Source organism: Aedes albopictus, chromosome 2, assembly GCF_035046485.1.
Source record: "Aedes albopictus strain Foshan chromosome 2, AalbF5, whole genome shotgun sequence".
Lineage (NCBI taxonomy): Eukaryota > Metazoa > Arthropoda > Insecta > Diptera > Culicidae > Aedes > Aedes albopictus.
In genome coordinates, this window is record NC_085137.1 from 280,311,181 (window position 1) to 280,328,524 (window position 17,344).

Sequence of the window (17,344 nt, forward strand, 5' to 3'; positions counted from 1 at the left end):
AAATAAATTACAAATTACAAATTACAAATTACCCACGGGTTTTTTATAATTCGCTCAAATATAAGTGCAAAACACATTACTCCGACGTGTTATTTTTTATAGTATTTTTAGTGTATAAAACCCATTGAAGCTTGCACTATAAACATAACCTCAAAAATTCTCATTCCGGAACCCATCCGCTGAATGACTTACCTCGAATCGCTGGCATTCATCCTGGTGTAGTGTCGTCGCTACTCAAACTCCGCCGTCATCGTCTTCGCCGCAGTTTGGCTGGTATCCAACACTGGAACTCACTCACTCACGGGCGAAAGAAAGAAACCCGACGAGAATTGGTGGTCCCGGACTATTGTTTTTCTTTTTTCAGGCCACCAAACTTATCGCACAACAACGGAATGCAAACACACTGGTTCTGATTGAATTCGGTCCGTTCGAACACACGTTGAGTAAACACACTTCACACCAATTTCACAATAAAACAAAATATTTTCGCGACGGCACCAGAAAATCAACAAACGTCGTCTTCCGTCCGCGACCCGACCGACCGACAAAAACATTCGAACTCCACGCCCAGACGGGGACGGGAATAGACGACGCGTACGCAAACCCCAAACCGACCACAGCGCGAGCAAACGACAAGAAATGGCGACGTCTTGCCTCTGACTGGCATCTTCACCGCGAATCACACACAAACTGCTTTGGACCAGAGTTCGGATCTACACGGGGGAATAGGGTAACGGTCGAATTTTAGACCCCTAGAGGACAAAAATTTAAGTCAAAAACATACATATTCAGAGGGTGTTACACACTATGATGATGTTCGTATAATCGTTAAAGCCTCCACTGTCCGTTAAAAATGCCCACAAGGTAATTTCTGGCTGAAAATTTGATGAAAATACCTTAATTTTGAAGCACCAGTTTTCACTGTTTTGGACACCCCAATGTATTTTGGACCCTCTTAGGTATGTATTTTGGACACCCGGTGTTTAAACCCGTTTGAAACTATTTTCTGCCAATCTGCCACTTGAATATGCTGGATCACATCCTAATTACTTGATTGACAAAGGCTGATTAGACGAACTTTGCGAATTTAATGCGCTAGAATGATAAACGTTTTTGTTTACATCTTCAAGTATCCTCAGCACCGCAATCTCCTTTTGTAAACATGGTACGACACTGACACGGATAACGAGATTGATGAAAATGAATTTCATGGCAAATAATGCTATTTCCAGTGCGGAAATGATTGCTGCCCGTGCAGAGCAATCTAATTTAGCGAATGATTCTGAAAATTTTCTCCATCTATTCATTAAATCTGTGAAATTTGTGATAATACGACTCAGGGGGTCCAAAATATATGGGGGTCCAAATTATTATTGGTTACCCTATGACGCGCATACAAACTGACGACAGCGCGAGCAAACGACAAGAAAAAAGTGTTGCACAATGTAGGTACGTGTTCACTTTTTCGAATTTTGTGCGTCGTCGTGTTATTTAGGGTCTGTTCCAATTGGATAATAAAAATAAATTTTCACTTAAGCTTGACAGTTCGATAATTATTTCCTTGGGAGAACTGTCAAGTTTAAGTGTTGAACTGTCAAATTTAGGTAAAAACTAATTTCATTCGCCAATTGGAACAGACCCTTAGGTGGCTACAGAAACAAGTTCATATTCTGTAAACATGGCACCGCTCAAACGTCAAATTAGTGAGCTTAGCTGAATCCATTGTGATGATTGAGTGAGACATCAATGTGATGTTTGATTCTAATGTAACAACCACTAACAACTGTCGTTAGATGTATTTATGCTGCTATGAAGTTTAATTCTAATGTAACGTTGCATTCTGGTGTCGTTATTGCTGACTGCACCCCAAATTGGACTGACACAATAGTGTGCACATACCTTCAAAGTGTGATTGCAACGCAGGGCCACGTCGGATCGAGTTGAGGTCTTCGGTGCACTTATTCCTTGTAAATGGAGGAATAAGTGCACCGAAGACGTCGAGACGATCCGAGGCAAATGTGCACTTTTATCACACTTTTTAGGCGTACCAAAAAAGTGTGATAGTCCAATTTGGGATGCAGTCTGCAATACATGTTTTCTGATGTTTCAAGTGAGCAACACTCGACATCAATATGATGTTTAATTCTAATGTAACATTACAACCATCTGTCGTTAGATGTATTCTGATGTTTCAAGTGAGCAAAACATGAACAATTTGTTGATTGTGCTAACGTAAGAACATTCACGATCACAAAATACGCGAACACGAGATGGAACACAACACTTATCGTTCTTACTAATTAAAAGGAACTTTAAAAATTACCTTTTTGGTCGATCGGTTTCGGGCTCGAAGTCGCCCATCTACGGGACGATGTCCGACTGATTATTTACACACAAACACACTTTCATACGACCGACGAACCGACGTGACAGCTAGAACAAATAAATTCAAATTTGTAGTCCGCGACGCCATGATGAAAAATAGCCGAACACTATCGCCACCTCTATAACGGCTCGCGATGATTTGATAGCTCGACACCAAACCCCCGTGTCACAGACAAACAGACGTAACACCTTGAACGATTTTCATGGAAATCCATCGCCCAGTTCACACTACCATCACCTGGTGGAAAAGTTTCACGAATCACTGTGTTGTGCAATATCGTCAACAGAAGGCGCTAGTGTGAAACGTCAAACGCATAGAAAAACGATGCGCGCGCCTCTGGTTGTGAAAGCCATAACTATGAAAATTTGAAATGATCGTTAAGAGCGTGGTCGATGGAAATTTCGCAAGTGTTACGTCTGTTTGTCTGTGCCCGTGTGTTCATATAGGAAACGGTTCGCGTCTGTGCTGATTTGACAGAAGCGATCGCTCGCTTCGCTGGTCGACCGTTAAATTAGGGGGGGGGGGGGGGGCAGTTTTGGATCGCCACTGTCACGTCGGTTCGTCGGTGTTCATACTGCGCACAGTATACGTCAGGGGGAGGTAGTTGTTATTGTTGTTTTATCCGTTCCGTCAAGTGGACGAGCGGCGAGGTTATTGGAGGATCATCCGGATCATCCTCATTCATTAGAGGACGATCGGATGTAGCAATGAACATTGATTCAAAGCAAAACATGACATCAATAGGGTATCGGGATGCTTCGTTGGCATAGTCCCCTCATTCGGCCTATCTTAACGTTAACCAAAAACTCAAACAAACACGCATAACTGGAGATCGGAAAAGCTATGCGCCGAGGGGCGGATCACTTCCAAAACAACTGAATCGAAAATGCGTTACAAAATGCTCCAATGCGTTGAAAAATGCGTTTGAAAATGTAATGCGTTGGAAAATGCGCCAAAATATCCAATGCGTTGAAAAATGCACAGGAATGCATGGCGAATTTTTGGAGTTTTAATACACAATTTGTTGAAAAATACGCCAATGGAGATCGTAGCAGTCCGCGGGCGAGTTTGGACGTGTATTTCGACTGTCATTTTATTTTGCGTTCAAATATTAGTTTTTTTTTATCAAATATTTCGGACGATAACATTTTTGAAAATCCACCGAAGCTGTACCGTGTCGCCGCACGTCCGCGCTCCGTTGGAAGTGTCAACGCGTAAAGATTCGATCTTCTGACCGTGAAAACCACCACGATAGAAGGAAGGGCGTGTTTGTTCCCGTACTCCTGCTCTTGCTAGCCTACAGCTGCCGCTTGGTTAATGTGGACCTCAAGAAGATTGATTGTCGTTTTTCGATAAAGGTAAACGAGGTACATGTAGAGTATTCGTCGGTTGTGATTCCGGATAGTTTTTGGACGTATCGCGGTGTTTTGTATCTTGGTGTCAAGCAGTGAAGACAGTAAGACCAAAAGGGAAAAAAGTGATGATTAGAAGTTTCTGTGCATTCTGGAATCTGTTTTAACCCGTATGAATGCTGTCAATTCCGGAAGCAAATTTGGACAATATTTCTGATCATCCAGTTCACTCACAAGAAGAATCGAAATTTCGATAACCAGGATAGTGTAGAGGTATGGGCGATCTTACAGTGTCCCGATATTTAAGTGAATGCTTAGTTTTATCACAGTTTATCAAATGGAAAAACCTTGAACTGTGAATCGTCTGGTTTTGTGTAAGGAACTACATGGTGATAATATTTGAGTAACTTCATTTGATACTGTAATTTTAATGTTATAATTTTTAACAACTTTGAAATATGTATTCCTGTAATAGTGGGAGGGATTAGTATTTTCTTTTCGTTTCAGAGAGCGAGTAAAGGCGCTTAAGCCTAGGCATAAGGGCCAGGGCATAAGGGGTAAATACCTGTGTCCCATCCCAGGATCCCAAGGACCAAGGAGTGACATTAACCTTCTTAGCAACGTCACTCCCATCGTTAATATTTCATATTCATGCTTCGTATACGGAACGGTTGGTACGAGATGTCCCCGTTCTTTGATTTTAATAACAATAACAACGCTGCACAGTAGGCCTGGCCGCTTTAATGTTTGTAATACATTTTAGATGTACTGCAAGGATTAATAATGACAAGAAAAATGATGGAACTAGTCGATTCCATCATTTTCCAGGATTCTTTCAATGAATGGCTGTGTATGTGTAGACTAGACTAGACTAGACAATTTGTTGAAAAATACGCCAATGCGTAGGAAAATGCGTGTAAATTAATGCGTATAAAAATGCGAGCATTCCACCAATGCGCATAAAAATGCGTGTTTTCTATCAATGCGTAGAAAAATGCGTGTTTTCTATGAATGCGTAGAAAAATGCAAGTTTTTTGTCTATGCGTATAAATTCTTGTTTATCGACCGTATTCTATTATTAACTTGATGATTTTGTGGCTATATCGGTCTCTTTCTACTCATAGTATAAGGGAGTAGAGATCAAAGTGGATAATGAAATGATAGATATGATAGCAATGATGCAAATGATCACCTCACTAGTGCTCATCACAACTCATCAACTGTATATATATCGCGCGCAATTGAACTGTGCACTGATCAGCGATGACCAGCAGCAAAGAGGTGGCAAAACGAACATGATGTACCTAAATCACAAACGATTTTGCCCACATCTGACTGTGCCGCCACACGCTCGCCCGAACAGCCGAACCATACCGAATAGGTTGGTTTGCGAAGCTACGGTACGAACGCTCGACACGCACACAGAAGCAACATTCGCATGTACCGATACCATACTAATAAAGCTTCCAGCCAACGATGCTTCGCGATAAGCTGTCGAAAAGCATCGAAAGCGATGAAAAGAGATGCTTGGCTAGAACGCAACGGCTCAACGGCGAAAAGGAAGAGTCAACTATGCTGAGCAGTGTTGAGTCCGTTCGTGTGCTACTCGTATGGTAGGTTGATTGAATAAGGCTGTGCACATAGTGGGTAAGGTGAGATGCGATCGGATGCGATAAGTTATGAGATGAGAAGAGGGATGTTTGATAGGCCATAGTGCATGAGGTTTTCAATGAGGGTGCGCATGTTGTTTTCACATCCTTTTTCGCCTATTTCGTGCGCATCAACGACTCGCGTGATTTGATCGATGAAGTCGCTTATATGTTGAAGCGCTTCTTTGGATGTGGGTAGTGAAATGATCGTTTCATCTATAAGAGCAGAAAGATAAAATTCACCCGCTTTTTGTTTTGCGCGAGCCGTATTTTTTTTTTGCTATAACTTAGTCAGTTCTGATCCTGTTGCAATAGCAAAAACCGACCAGTTCAAACAAATCTGGTGTAACTGTACAAGATTGAGGTTATTGAATTATTTTTTTTGAGAAAGAATGTATAAAATGTAATTATATCCGTGTGAGCGATGTCTTTATGTATACTTACTTTCCGGACTAAGCTGTCTGAGTGTTGATTTCAATTTAAATCAATATGAGACTGTTATACTGATTTTCGGCATTAAAACATTACTTGATTGTGCTGACCTCGGTAAAAAGAAACAAAAATTCGGCAAGTATGTATTATTTAAGGGTATAGGTTTTTTTTATTACAAAATTTTCGGCGATATCTACGAGAAAAGATGTCTCTAATAAGCAGGCTTGTCCGCACTGAGCGCATGAAAATTCTGCTCTTTGGATTTACACCATCAAGCACATCATAAATAAGAAATCTTTTCATCTTATCAGATAGAAGGATGTTAAAATATTGTAAATGTCATTTCGAACTGTCAAAAAACCGCACCGCAGAGCCACACGGAGCGCGCAAAGAGATTTTCACCCGGGTGAAAACACTCTAGTGAATTTCACTTTGAACGGCCCGTGCGAAACTGCGGTGCGGTTTTTTTGACAGTTCGAAATGACATTTACAATATTTCAACATCTTTCTATCTGATAAGATAAAAAGATTTCTAATTTATTAAGTGCTTGATGGTGTAAATCCAAAGAGCAGAATTTTCATGCACTCAGTGCGGACAAGCCTGCATAAGTGAAATGACCCCACACCGATGAATCACCTTAATTTTGTACACTATTTATGAATCACCGTGTTAATCAAATGAGTGATCCAAAATCTATGGTCATTTTTGCCGATTCATAAATTGTGGGGTCACTGTACACAATATTCATCATATATTAGGTAAAAGAGTATCAATCGAAATCGATATCACACCCTTTTCGTTAAGGGATCTAGTTTTGCCTGACAAAGAAAAAAGCAGAACCTTTCAATCAGAATCCTTTTAGCAATTAAGGTGAATACCATAAAACCTTAAACTTTCTAACTTACACATGAATGACATGCACTGAACGAACGACCATATCAAACATTGATCACTGGATTTAAATCCCGAACAGAGAAAACTAAAATGTTTTCTTATACAAACAAAACAATGCTGTAAAAAAACAACCAAATTATGCTGTAAAAAAACTTAAACGATTTGATGGAATACTATTTTATATGCAATGAAATATGTTATTTTACATGGCGATCGATAGACAGTATGATACATTTTTATTACGTCTGGTCCATCAAAATGCAAGTCATGTGAAAAAGCATTGAGTTATATTTAGAAACAACAACATATCAACGCATTTTATATTACCTACTAGCATTCGCAACACATTAAATCCGCATTGCTTTACATACACAACGAGCGAAATCATAAAATCCATACCCGACAAGCGTTCTCTTGCGTTCACATGCGTCGAAGCAGCTCCATCGCATCTCCGCACTCATCGCAACTCATCTACTATGTACGGTTTATGCGTTCTGCATATAGTTTCCACAGAGTGTGCTTCGACGCTTATCCGATCTCTTTTCTCTTTGCATCGCACCTTACCCACTATGTGCTCAACGTAAGGCGAGGGTGGGTGAAAACGTATTCGTTGTCGAAAGCAAATCGCATCATTTCGCGAATGTTTTCATCAAATAGCAAGCCTGTATGATAGAATTCGAAAAAGCTAATAGGAAGAACACGCCGCGATATAGACATACCTCTATGAACGGAGTGCGAAATCCGAAAAAGCTACCGATCGATAGAATTTGTGATGAAAACAGGACAATACATAGGTAGTCGGGTGCCTGAAACTTTTGCCAGTCTTGGTAAGGTGGTATGAACTACCAACCAAGCCGATCTGTTTAAAAGCACAGGTCGCACGGCAGAAGTTTCACGCATTCGATGTATTCGTTCAATGCATGGTCTACTTGCCTAATTTCACCTTCTATAAATTTTCACACTTGTTCGCTACCTAGCGAATTCTATCATATCTATCATTTCATTATCCACTTTGATCTCTACTCCCTTATACTATGAGTAGAAAGAGACCGATATAGCCACAAAATCATCAAGTTAATAATAGAATACGGTCGATAAAAAAGAATATGATATAAAAAGTTTGGCTTAAAAAGAAAAGTGTTCTATCCTATAAGATCGAAAAAGCTAATAGGAAGAACACGCCGCGATATAGACATACCTCTATGAACGGAGTGCGAATTCCGAAAAAGCTACCGATCGATAGAATTTGTGATGAAAACAGGACAATACATAGGCAGTCGGGTGCCTGAAACTTTTGCCAGTCTTGGTAAGGTGGTATTAACTACCAACCAAACCGATCTGTTAAAAGCACAGGTCGCACGGCAGAAGTTTCACGCATTCGATGTATTCGTTCAATACATGACCTACTTGCCTAATTTCACCTTCTATAAATTTTCACACTTGTTCGCTACCTAGCGAATTCTATCATATCTATCATTTCATTATCCACTTTGATCTCTACTCCCTTATACTATGAGTAGAAAGAGACCGATATAGCCACAAAATCATCAAGTTAATGCGTATAAAAATACGAACAATTTCATCAATGCGTTGAAAAGTGTATGCTGTAAAATTTTGGCAGGTGCTGTTCAATTTTAGAAATGCGTACCTTAATACGCCAATGCGTAACAAAATACGTCAATACGCAAGGCTGAATCGAAAATGCGCCAGTGATCCACCCCTCGCTATGCGCCAAACAACTGTAACATTTCGTTTCAATTTTAGCATTTTGGAGCATTAGAATTGAATGAAAATATCACAGTAGAAGTCACTTGTAGACGCCATGACTCTTCGGCTAAGTGGGTAGTCTATACACATGATCGTAAATGACCTGATTCGGCAACATTTCGAATTGACTTTTCGATAACTGAACATTTTATGCGACGGTCAAAGACGCTATTTTGATCTTGTATATTTGTTTTCAACGAAAAATAACTATTTTACAAATTAAATGTGGGCCGAATATTGAGGACATTTTTTCACTATGTACCCAAATCTTGGCCCATCAATAAAGTAACGTCAACAATACCGAAAAAGTGACGTCAACCACATTGCAAGCGAATGAACCAGAAAGAACGAACAGGAAGAAAGATTTTGTGTGCGATGACTGTAAAAATATAACACATTAATGGGGTTGCATTGTTCTCGTTACTAAATTAAGAAAGAACTTTAGTTTAAGTGATTTATTTATAGGTATGTAAAAATTTGACTCCGAAAATGTAATTTGAAAGCAAGATTGGTAAACAAACAATGATAATACTTCAGCAGAAATGTTAAAAAACGATAGAATAAGTGGTTCTAGCGTTTGGAAAGCAATAGGCCAACGTTGTATCCACTAATAGCACCGACGAACCGACGTGACAGCTAGAACAAATAAATTCAAATTTGTAGTCCGCGACGCCATGATGAAAAATAGCCGAACACTATCGCCACCTCTATAACGGCTCGCGATGATTTGATAGCTCGACACCAAACCCCCGTGTGTTCATATAGGAAACGGTTCGCGTCTGTGCTGATTTGACAGAAGCGATCGCTCGCTTCGCTGGTCGACCGTTAAATTAGGGGGGGGGGGGACAGTTTTGGATCGCCACTGTCACGTCGGTTCGTCGGTGCTAATAGGCCAATTTTTGTACCGTAGACCAACGTTGCATACCATCGCATCGAATCTTTTCAACGTAATTAAGTAAGTTCTTGAATATTTACGCTAGTTTACTTCCAATTGCAGAAACATGCACTGCCTAGAGTGCGTGATAAAGTGAACACAACGTTTATACTGCTCTTAATTCACGAGTTATGGTCAAAATTATCAAGCCGGCTGTCATATTAGGCCAAGGAACGGTAAACATACCCTATGATGTTTGATCCTAACGTTACATTACATTTATCTGTCGTTGGATGTAATCTGATGTTTCAAGCGAACAACAGTTGAAATCGATATGACATTTGATTTTGATGTAACATTTGAAGATGTTGTCCTTTGGATGTTATATGATGTTCAATACTGTCAAAATTTCAACCGCATGAAAAGCGCAGCTAAAATGAAAGAAATTTACAAAAATATTTTGAGCACATCTTTTTCGGCTATTCTGGCAACGGAAACCAGCTGGGATGAAAGTGTAAAAGGTGAAGAAGTTTTCGGAAGCAATTTTAATGTATTCAGAGACGACCGTAATTTTTACGAGTCTAGTAGGAAATCTGGCGGAGGAGTTCTCGTAGCTGTATCTGCCAATTTCAACTCAGAAATAATTAATACTTCAAAATTTTCCGAATTTGAGCACGTCTGGGTGAAATCACACATAGCAGGCGAAACACATGTATTTGCTTCCGTGTATTTTCCACCAGACCATGCTCATAAAAGCAACTATGAAAGCTTCTTCGAATGTGCAGAACAAGTTTTATCGCAGCTGCCTCCTGAGGTTAAAGTTCACATCTACGGTGATTTTAACCAACGCAACGCTGATTTCATTCTAGACTCTGAAAATGAAAGTATTTTACTGCCAGTCGTTGGGGACAATGCAACATTACAGTTCATCTTTGACAAAATTTCTAATTTAGGACTGAACCAAATCAATCATATTAAAAACAGACAGAATTGCTATTTGGATTTTTTACTGACGAACGTTTATGAGGATTTTTGTGTGTCCGAATCATTAAACCCATTGTGGAAAAATGAAGCGTTTCACACGGCAATCGAATACTCGTTATTCATACATGAATATGTAAGACCCAACGACTACACTGAAAAAAGAGACATGGTAACGGTGACCAAATCGAGGGTGAAATTAAAACATTTTTACTACTTGATTTTGGTAGACCATGATTAATTTTTGAAAGTACCATGTGCAGGGTTCCATTTACCATGTCGCTTTTTATTTACATTTTATGGTATTCTTGAATCTGATTTCATAGTTCAATTTACCATGCGTGTGGCAAGCGGCATGGTAAGTTTGACTATAGTAGAATGGTTTAAATAACTATGCACGTAGTTCAGCAATAGTGTCATCCATTCTTGTTTACATTTGAAAAAAAAAGCCAAATGATTAAATAAAATTAAGTTTATTACTTGTTTTATCATAATAAACTTATGTTAAGTATAAATAACACTTAAATAATAATTTTCCGGGGGATAATGGGCGGAGTTTTCCTCATCGCCTTCGGCGGAGCTATTAAAGTATATATCTGCTTCGAAGCTGGATCCAGAGTATTTTTCCGGCTGGGATGATGTTTTTGGAGGATGACTAGTGGAAGTGGTGGTGGGCGACGTTGTCCAGGAAATTGAGCTGCTAGAGCGGATGCAACATTGGTGGTTGCTTCTGCTGCTTTTCCAAAGACTGGAGTGATGATAGAGATGCAGCACGTCCAGAATTTTCTAGAAAGTGACCACCGTGCAATTGGCGTTGCTGTTGCAGATGTTCCACGCTCTGGTACTCGGAACAAAATCGATATAGGGATTCGAGGGCGTGACATGTTTGACCAGTGGCGAATGGAACACGCTTTGCTAGAACTGGTGGGAAAATTGTGGCCATCCTAGGATTATATCTCATCGGCGAAGGCGGAAATTCCTTTTCCGAAATGCATTCTCCTCTGTCAGCTAGGTAAACCGGTACAGCTGTTAACGGAACGTACGACTCGGTGACGGATGGTAGGATGGCAGAAGCTTCGGACTTTCTTCCTAAATTGGCCGTAACATTGAATCCGACACCCTGCCTTTTCGAGACGGTGAAACGACCCTCAACGCCAAATTGGGGTCCTATGATACGCCTGTTTGTTCGCCTCTTATTTGAATCCAGTCCGGGTCTTCCTGGTTGGTTTGGTTGACTTGCTGATGAAGGATTTGTCCCGTGATTTGTAGGAACACCTGCGGGTACTAATAAATTATAGATTACGTTAGCGAAATAATAAGAAGTAATTGACGCGATTATCTAACTCACCATGGACACGTCTATTAGCTTAATTGCTTCGTTTTTATTTCAAAACACATCTTAAATGTTAATCTTTTCAACACAAATAATTTCGAAAAGCAGCAAACTACTTTATTATTCCGCAAAGATGGCCGAAAATACTATTTAAAAATTAAATTTGTTCCAACTAAATATGAAAATGATAGTAATGAACATAAAAATAGTTCTGTCAAACACGAAACATGTTATTAAGATAACTACGTTTTATAGTAATGATTACTATTCGTTGAGCCATCCGGACATGGTAATTTCAAGAAAAAGGTAGCGGTTGTAATCTAAAACATGTTCGCAATTACTATTTTCAGGCATGGTAAAATTAAACATGGTCGAATAGTTAATTTTACTCTAAAATTTATTTCAGTGTATGATTTCGTGGAAGTCTTTGAATACCAATCAGCGAACTATGAAATAATTAAATTAATATTGAATAGCATTGATTGGCAAACAATTATTAGGAATGAAGGAAATGTCGAAACGGCAGCATGCATTCTCAATGAAATTTTACGGGAAGTTATCAAACGAGAAATTCCCGCAAAGAAAATACGTCGACACAAAAGTACAAACAGTCCAATTTGGTATAACAACCAAATAAAAAATTTGAAAAATCGCAAGCAAAAAGCACACAAAATCTACAAAAACCACCAAAGCGATGAGAACCTAGCAAAATATTTGGAGATCTGCGATCAACTGAATCTAGCCATCAGTAATCAGTAAACTGAACTTGAAATAAAGTCCTTGTGGAAAACCAGAAATAATGCTCGAAGTGAGAATCAGCCAATGCAAAATGAAAGCCGGTCGCTAGTCCGTCACGACTCGTCGGTGGTTGCTGGACGAAAGAGAAAGAGTCTGACCGCCCCGCAGTGCGCTGGCCGCTCACGCGAGCCATCCGTACTGAATGAACACCAACAAAAGGAGTGTTCATTCATTTGACCGGTATACGAGGGGTATGAAACAGTGAGTATTCATTTAGGCTAGGGTGTGCCCCACATCCCACTCCTTCTCCAGGCTTGTCCGCACTGAGCGCATGAAAATTCTGCTCTTTGGATTTACACCATCAAGCACATCATAAATTATAAATACATTCATCTCATCAGATAGATAGATGTTGAAATATTGTAAATGTCATTTCGAACTGTCAAAAAACCGCACCGCAGAGCGACACGGAGAGTGCAAAGAGATTTTCACCCGGGTGAAAACACTCTAGTGAATTTCACTTTGAACGGCCCGTGCGGCGCTGCGGTGCGGTTTTTTGACAGTTCGAAATGACATTTACAATATTTCAACATCCTTCTATCTGATAAGATGAAAAGATTTATAATTTATGATGTGCTTGATGGTGTAAATCCAAAGAGCAGAATTTGCATGCGCCCAGTGCGGACAAGCCTGTCCTTCTCTAAAAAAAATCCTCTCAGGGGATACCCCAACCCACTTTGGCACCACTCACTTCAAACCATCTAATCCTCTTTCAACACTTCTTCTTCTTTAACCCTCGAGCAGTTGCGTTTTCGATCTTTTTCAGCGACATCACGCCTACGCTGTGTACCAGAAGCGTGTATTTTTTTCGTGGTGTGTGTACTGAGTACCGTCTACCGCGCTCGGCTTGCCAAAGAACACTGATGGTAACCCTTTTCGCTGTTTTGTTTTGATTCTGTGTTCCGTTTCACCCCGTTCCATGAGCAGAATGACGTTTGAACCATTTTTACTTTGAACGATGTGCAGATTAGAGGGGGTCAAATTAAAAAGTGTTCAGATTAGATGAGGTCCAACCAACGGGGGTAGACGGTACACGATGCGACCACTAAATAAACAAAATCAATCGAGTCAAGTACAAGACACTGAAGACGATCTTACAGTTGAGGTCGAAATACGTATCTGTCAAAGGATGCAAATTCTTAGTGGAATTCAAAGGAACAGTACTTAACGCATTTTCTTTTTTATTAACAAAATCTTGTTTTTTTTATTGTTTCTGGAAACATAGTTTCTCATTATGGCAGAATCAGGCAGCAGTGGAACGGAAGAAGCACCGGGAATTCGGAATCAGCGAAAGAAGACTTAACTCGCGGGATTACTCTACGAAACGGGTTTAATTCGGGATAAATGTAGAATACAATGCACGCGGTATGCGAACGGTTTTACAAATAAGCAATGAATAGAAAGGGTGCTATTACACTCTTTGCCCAGACGCCAAATATTTGACCACTTTTGACAGATAAATTTTGGCAGGTTGTTTGGCTCTGTTTGTCCCTATTCGTTTTTCGAGAGTGACAAATATTTTTGTTTGCCAGGTACACCTTGGTCAAAATTTAACTGTCAAAAATGGTCAAATATTTGGCATTGGTCAAAGAGTGTCATACTAGCTAAAGAATGCAAAAACGTACCAGATGTGTTGCTGTCATCAGCTCTCGGTCCACCAGTAGGGGTGGGCAATGTGGAGTAACATTTGAAAAGGTCTTACCATTGCACCTCCACACTCCTCCTCAATGTAACGTCCTTTTGCTGCTACTCGTTGACGCCAAGCATTTGCCGGAATCGTTCCAGCTTAAGTGGTCCCAGCGATTTCGTCAAGGCATCGGCCGCCATCGAATCCGTTGGGCAATACTCCAGAGCTAGTTGCCCCGTGATACACAGCTCCTCGACGAATCATTCACGGGTGTCGATGTGTTTCGACCGTCGACTCGACCGTTCAGTCGTAACGAAGGAAATACAACCTTGGTTGTCCTCCCGCAGTACGGTTGGTAGTCGTTGCTCTTCGTCGAAGTCCCGTAGAAGTTTCCGCAGCCACAGAGCTTCTTGGCAGGCTTCGCTGAGCGCCACATACTCAGCCTCCATAGAGGAGAGTGTAACGCACGATTGTCTTCGGCTGGCCCAGGAGATTGCACCGTCCCCGAGCAAGAAGACAAATCCGGAAGTCGATCGTCTAGTTTCGATATCATCTGCCCAGTCGGAATCCGTGTAGCCGAGCAACATTTGATCTTCGCCTGCGCCAAGATAGAGATAGTAGTTGCGGGTCTGCTTCAAATAACGAAGTACGCGCTTGGCTGCTGACCAGTCACGCTCACTCGGCTTGGCGAACTTCCTGCCAAGAATCGCTGCACTAACAGCCAGATCCGGTCGCACGCTAACAGCCAAGTATAGGATTCCGCCCACCAAGCTACGGTACTTCGTCGCATCAGCCAGTTCCTCACTCTTGTCCAATGTTTTCAGGAACCCCGGATCCATCGGGGAGGCTGCCGGCTTCGCTTGATCCATACCGAATTTGGCAATAAGTTCGTCGATGTACACAGGGAGACGCAGCTTGAATCCACCGCTATCACGAAGCACCTCCATTCCTAGGAAGTGGCGTATTTCTCCAATGTTGGTCAGGTCAAACTCGTTCTTCAAGCTGCCGACGATCCGCTGAATTTCCTTATCATCCGTTGAAGCAACGAGCATGTCATCGACATACACGAGTATGAAGATCTTCAGCCTTCCCTCCTTCTTCACAAACAGACACTGGTCTGCAGCAGACGCACGAAATCCAAGCTTTGACAAAACCTCCTGCAGCTTCTTATTCCAGCAGCGCGCGGCCTGTCGTAGCCCGTAGATGCTACGCTTCAGACGGCATACAGACTCCTCCTGTCCAGGTACCTCGTAACCCGGCGGTTGGCGCATGTACAGCTCTTCCTCTAACTCGCCGTTGAGGTAGGCTGTCTTAACGTCAACGTGCCGAACGAACATCTTCTGCTTCGCAGCCACCACGAGAAATGTACGCAGCGTCGCTTGGTGCGTCACGGGAGCAAACACTTGGTTAAAGTCCACACCAAACTTCTGCGCATATCCTTGCGCCACTATTCTAGCCTTGTACTTAATCACTCGCCCTTGTTCGTCTTTCTTCACTTCAAACACCCACTTGGAGCCTATCGTCTTCTTTCCAGGAGGCAATGGAACGAGCTCCCAAGTGTCATTTCGCCGATGTGAGTCTAGCTCATCGATCATAGCCTCTCTCCACTCACGCTTCTGCTTTGCTTCACTAACGTCTGTCGGTTCTTCGACCGCACACGCAGCAATACCCACAGAAAAGTCCAGCACATAATCGTTCAAATATTTGGGGATTGCACCACGGTTCACACGGGAAGACTGACGAACAGGGGCTTGCACTCTCGCTTCAGAACTGTCACTCATAGATTCGTATTGGCTATTCGCATCACTTTGTTCTTCATCACTGTTTGCCTCTTCTCCTGGCAGCACTCTCAAGGGATCTTCTGCCTCTTCATCACATTCTGGCTTCGCTTTGTTCTCTTCCTTGAACAGCACTTCGCTCTTTTCAACTGCTTGACGTTTTGCAGGATCCGGAACAGCAACAGGAAGCTCCGTACACGATGAACCATTGCCCAGCTCTACGAATCTGGCATCGCGGCTGACAACGATACGGTCCGTCTCACGATCGAGGAACCGATATCCTTTATGCTCCATGGAATATCCCACGAAGATAAGCTTCCGAGCTTTGCTCTCCAGTTTGCTTCGCTTGGTTTCCGGAATGTGGACAAACGCCTCAGCGCCGAACACTCGAAGGTGGCTGAGGTCCGGCTTACGCCCCCACCACAGTTCGAAGGGCGTCTTGTTGATTGACCTGGACGGAAGTCGATTCTGAAGATAGGTGGCAGTGAGTACCGCTTCACCCCAGTACCATTTCTCCAGGTTCGCGTCGATTAACATGCATGTCGCCATTTCGGTTATCGACCGGTTCTTCCGCTCAGCAACGCCGTTGGATTGCGGAGAATATGCGGTTGTGTATTGTGGCTTTATTCCCTCCTCCTTGTAAAATCGCCTCAGCTCGGCGTTATCAAATTCGCCACCGCCGTCAGACCTGACTACGCGCGGCTTGCGTCCTGTCAAAGTCTCAACCCACCGGACATAGTCCTTGATGTTTCCTGCCGCTTCGGACTTTGCTTTCAGCAAGTATGTAATGGTAAACCGACTATAGTCATCAATAATATGCATGACATAGCGGCAACCACTTGGGGTCTCATTCTTCATCGGTCCACAGAGGTCTGTGTGGACGATGTCGAGAATCTGGGTTGATTTTCGCTCACACACCGCAGGAAAGGGGGCCCGGGCGGACTTCCCCTCCATGCAACACTCACACACAACTCGCAATCCACAGTTGCTTACCTTAAGTCCGGTCGCAAGCTCCTCCTTCAGCAAACGCTCGGCAGCTGTCCACTCGCGGTGGCCCAACCGCCGGTGCCACTGGTGCTGGCAGTTCTCCAGATGTTGGCCAGCTGTAGCACTCATCGACGAATGACCAAGCCGCAGGCGATAGAGGCCGCCGGCGCGAGCTCCGGTCGCGACAACGGTTCCCTTCTGATCACAGATGTTGCACGAATCTTCTTCAAATACCACTTTCAGATTCTTCTTCGCCAGACGCCCCACCGAAATCAAACTCGTCGCGAGGCCCGGCACATACTTCACTTCGGCCATCGAGATCTTCACATTTTCACCGTTATCGTCAACACCACTGATCACACTACTTCCTTCGCCGCGAATCTGTGTTTTCTCACCATTCGCCATGGTGATCCAACCTCCAGCGAATTCCTGAAGTTCTCCGAAGAAGGATCTGTCTCCGGTCATGTGAGTGCTTGCTCCGCTGT

At 42.3% G+C, this 17,344-nt stretch overlaps 1 protein-coding gene across 1 annotated transcript in view; it reads right to left on the minus strand.

Annotated features, from left to right (window-relative positions):
* Window positions 1-227, minus strand: part of LOC109407033 (plasma membrane ascorbate-dependent reductase CYBRD1) — a 188,007-nt gene extending 187,780 nt beyond the window's left edge. The window contains exon 1 of the mRNA XM_062851894.1: window positions 193-227. Within this exon, the coding sequence (XP_062707878.1) occupies window positions 193-212 (20 nt within the window). The 5' untranslated portion in view covers window positions 213-227. The remainder of the gene's footprint in view (window positions 1-192) is intronic.
* Window positions 228-17,344: the final 17,117 nt, after the last annotated feature.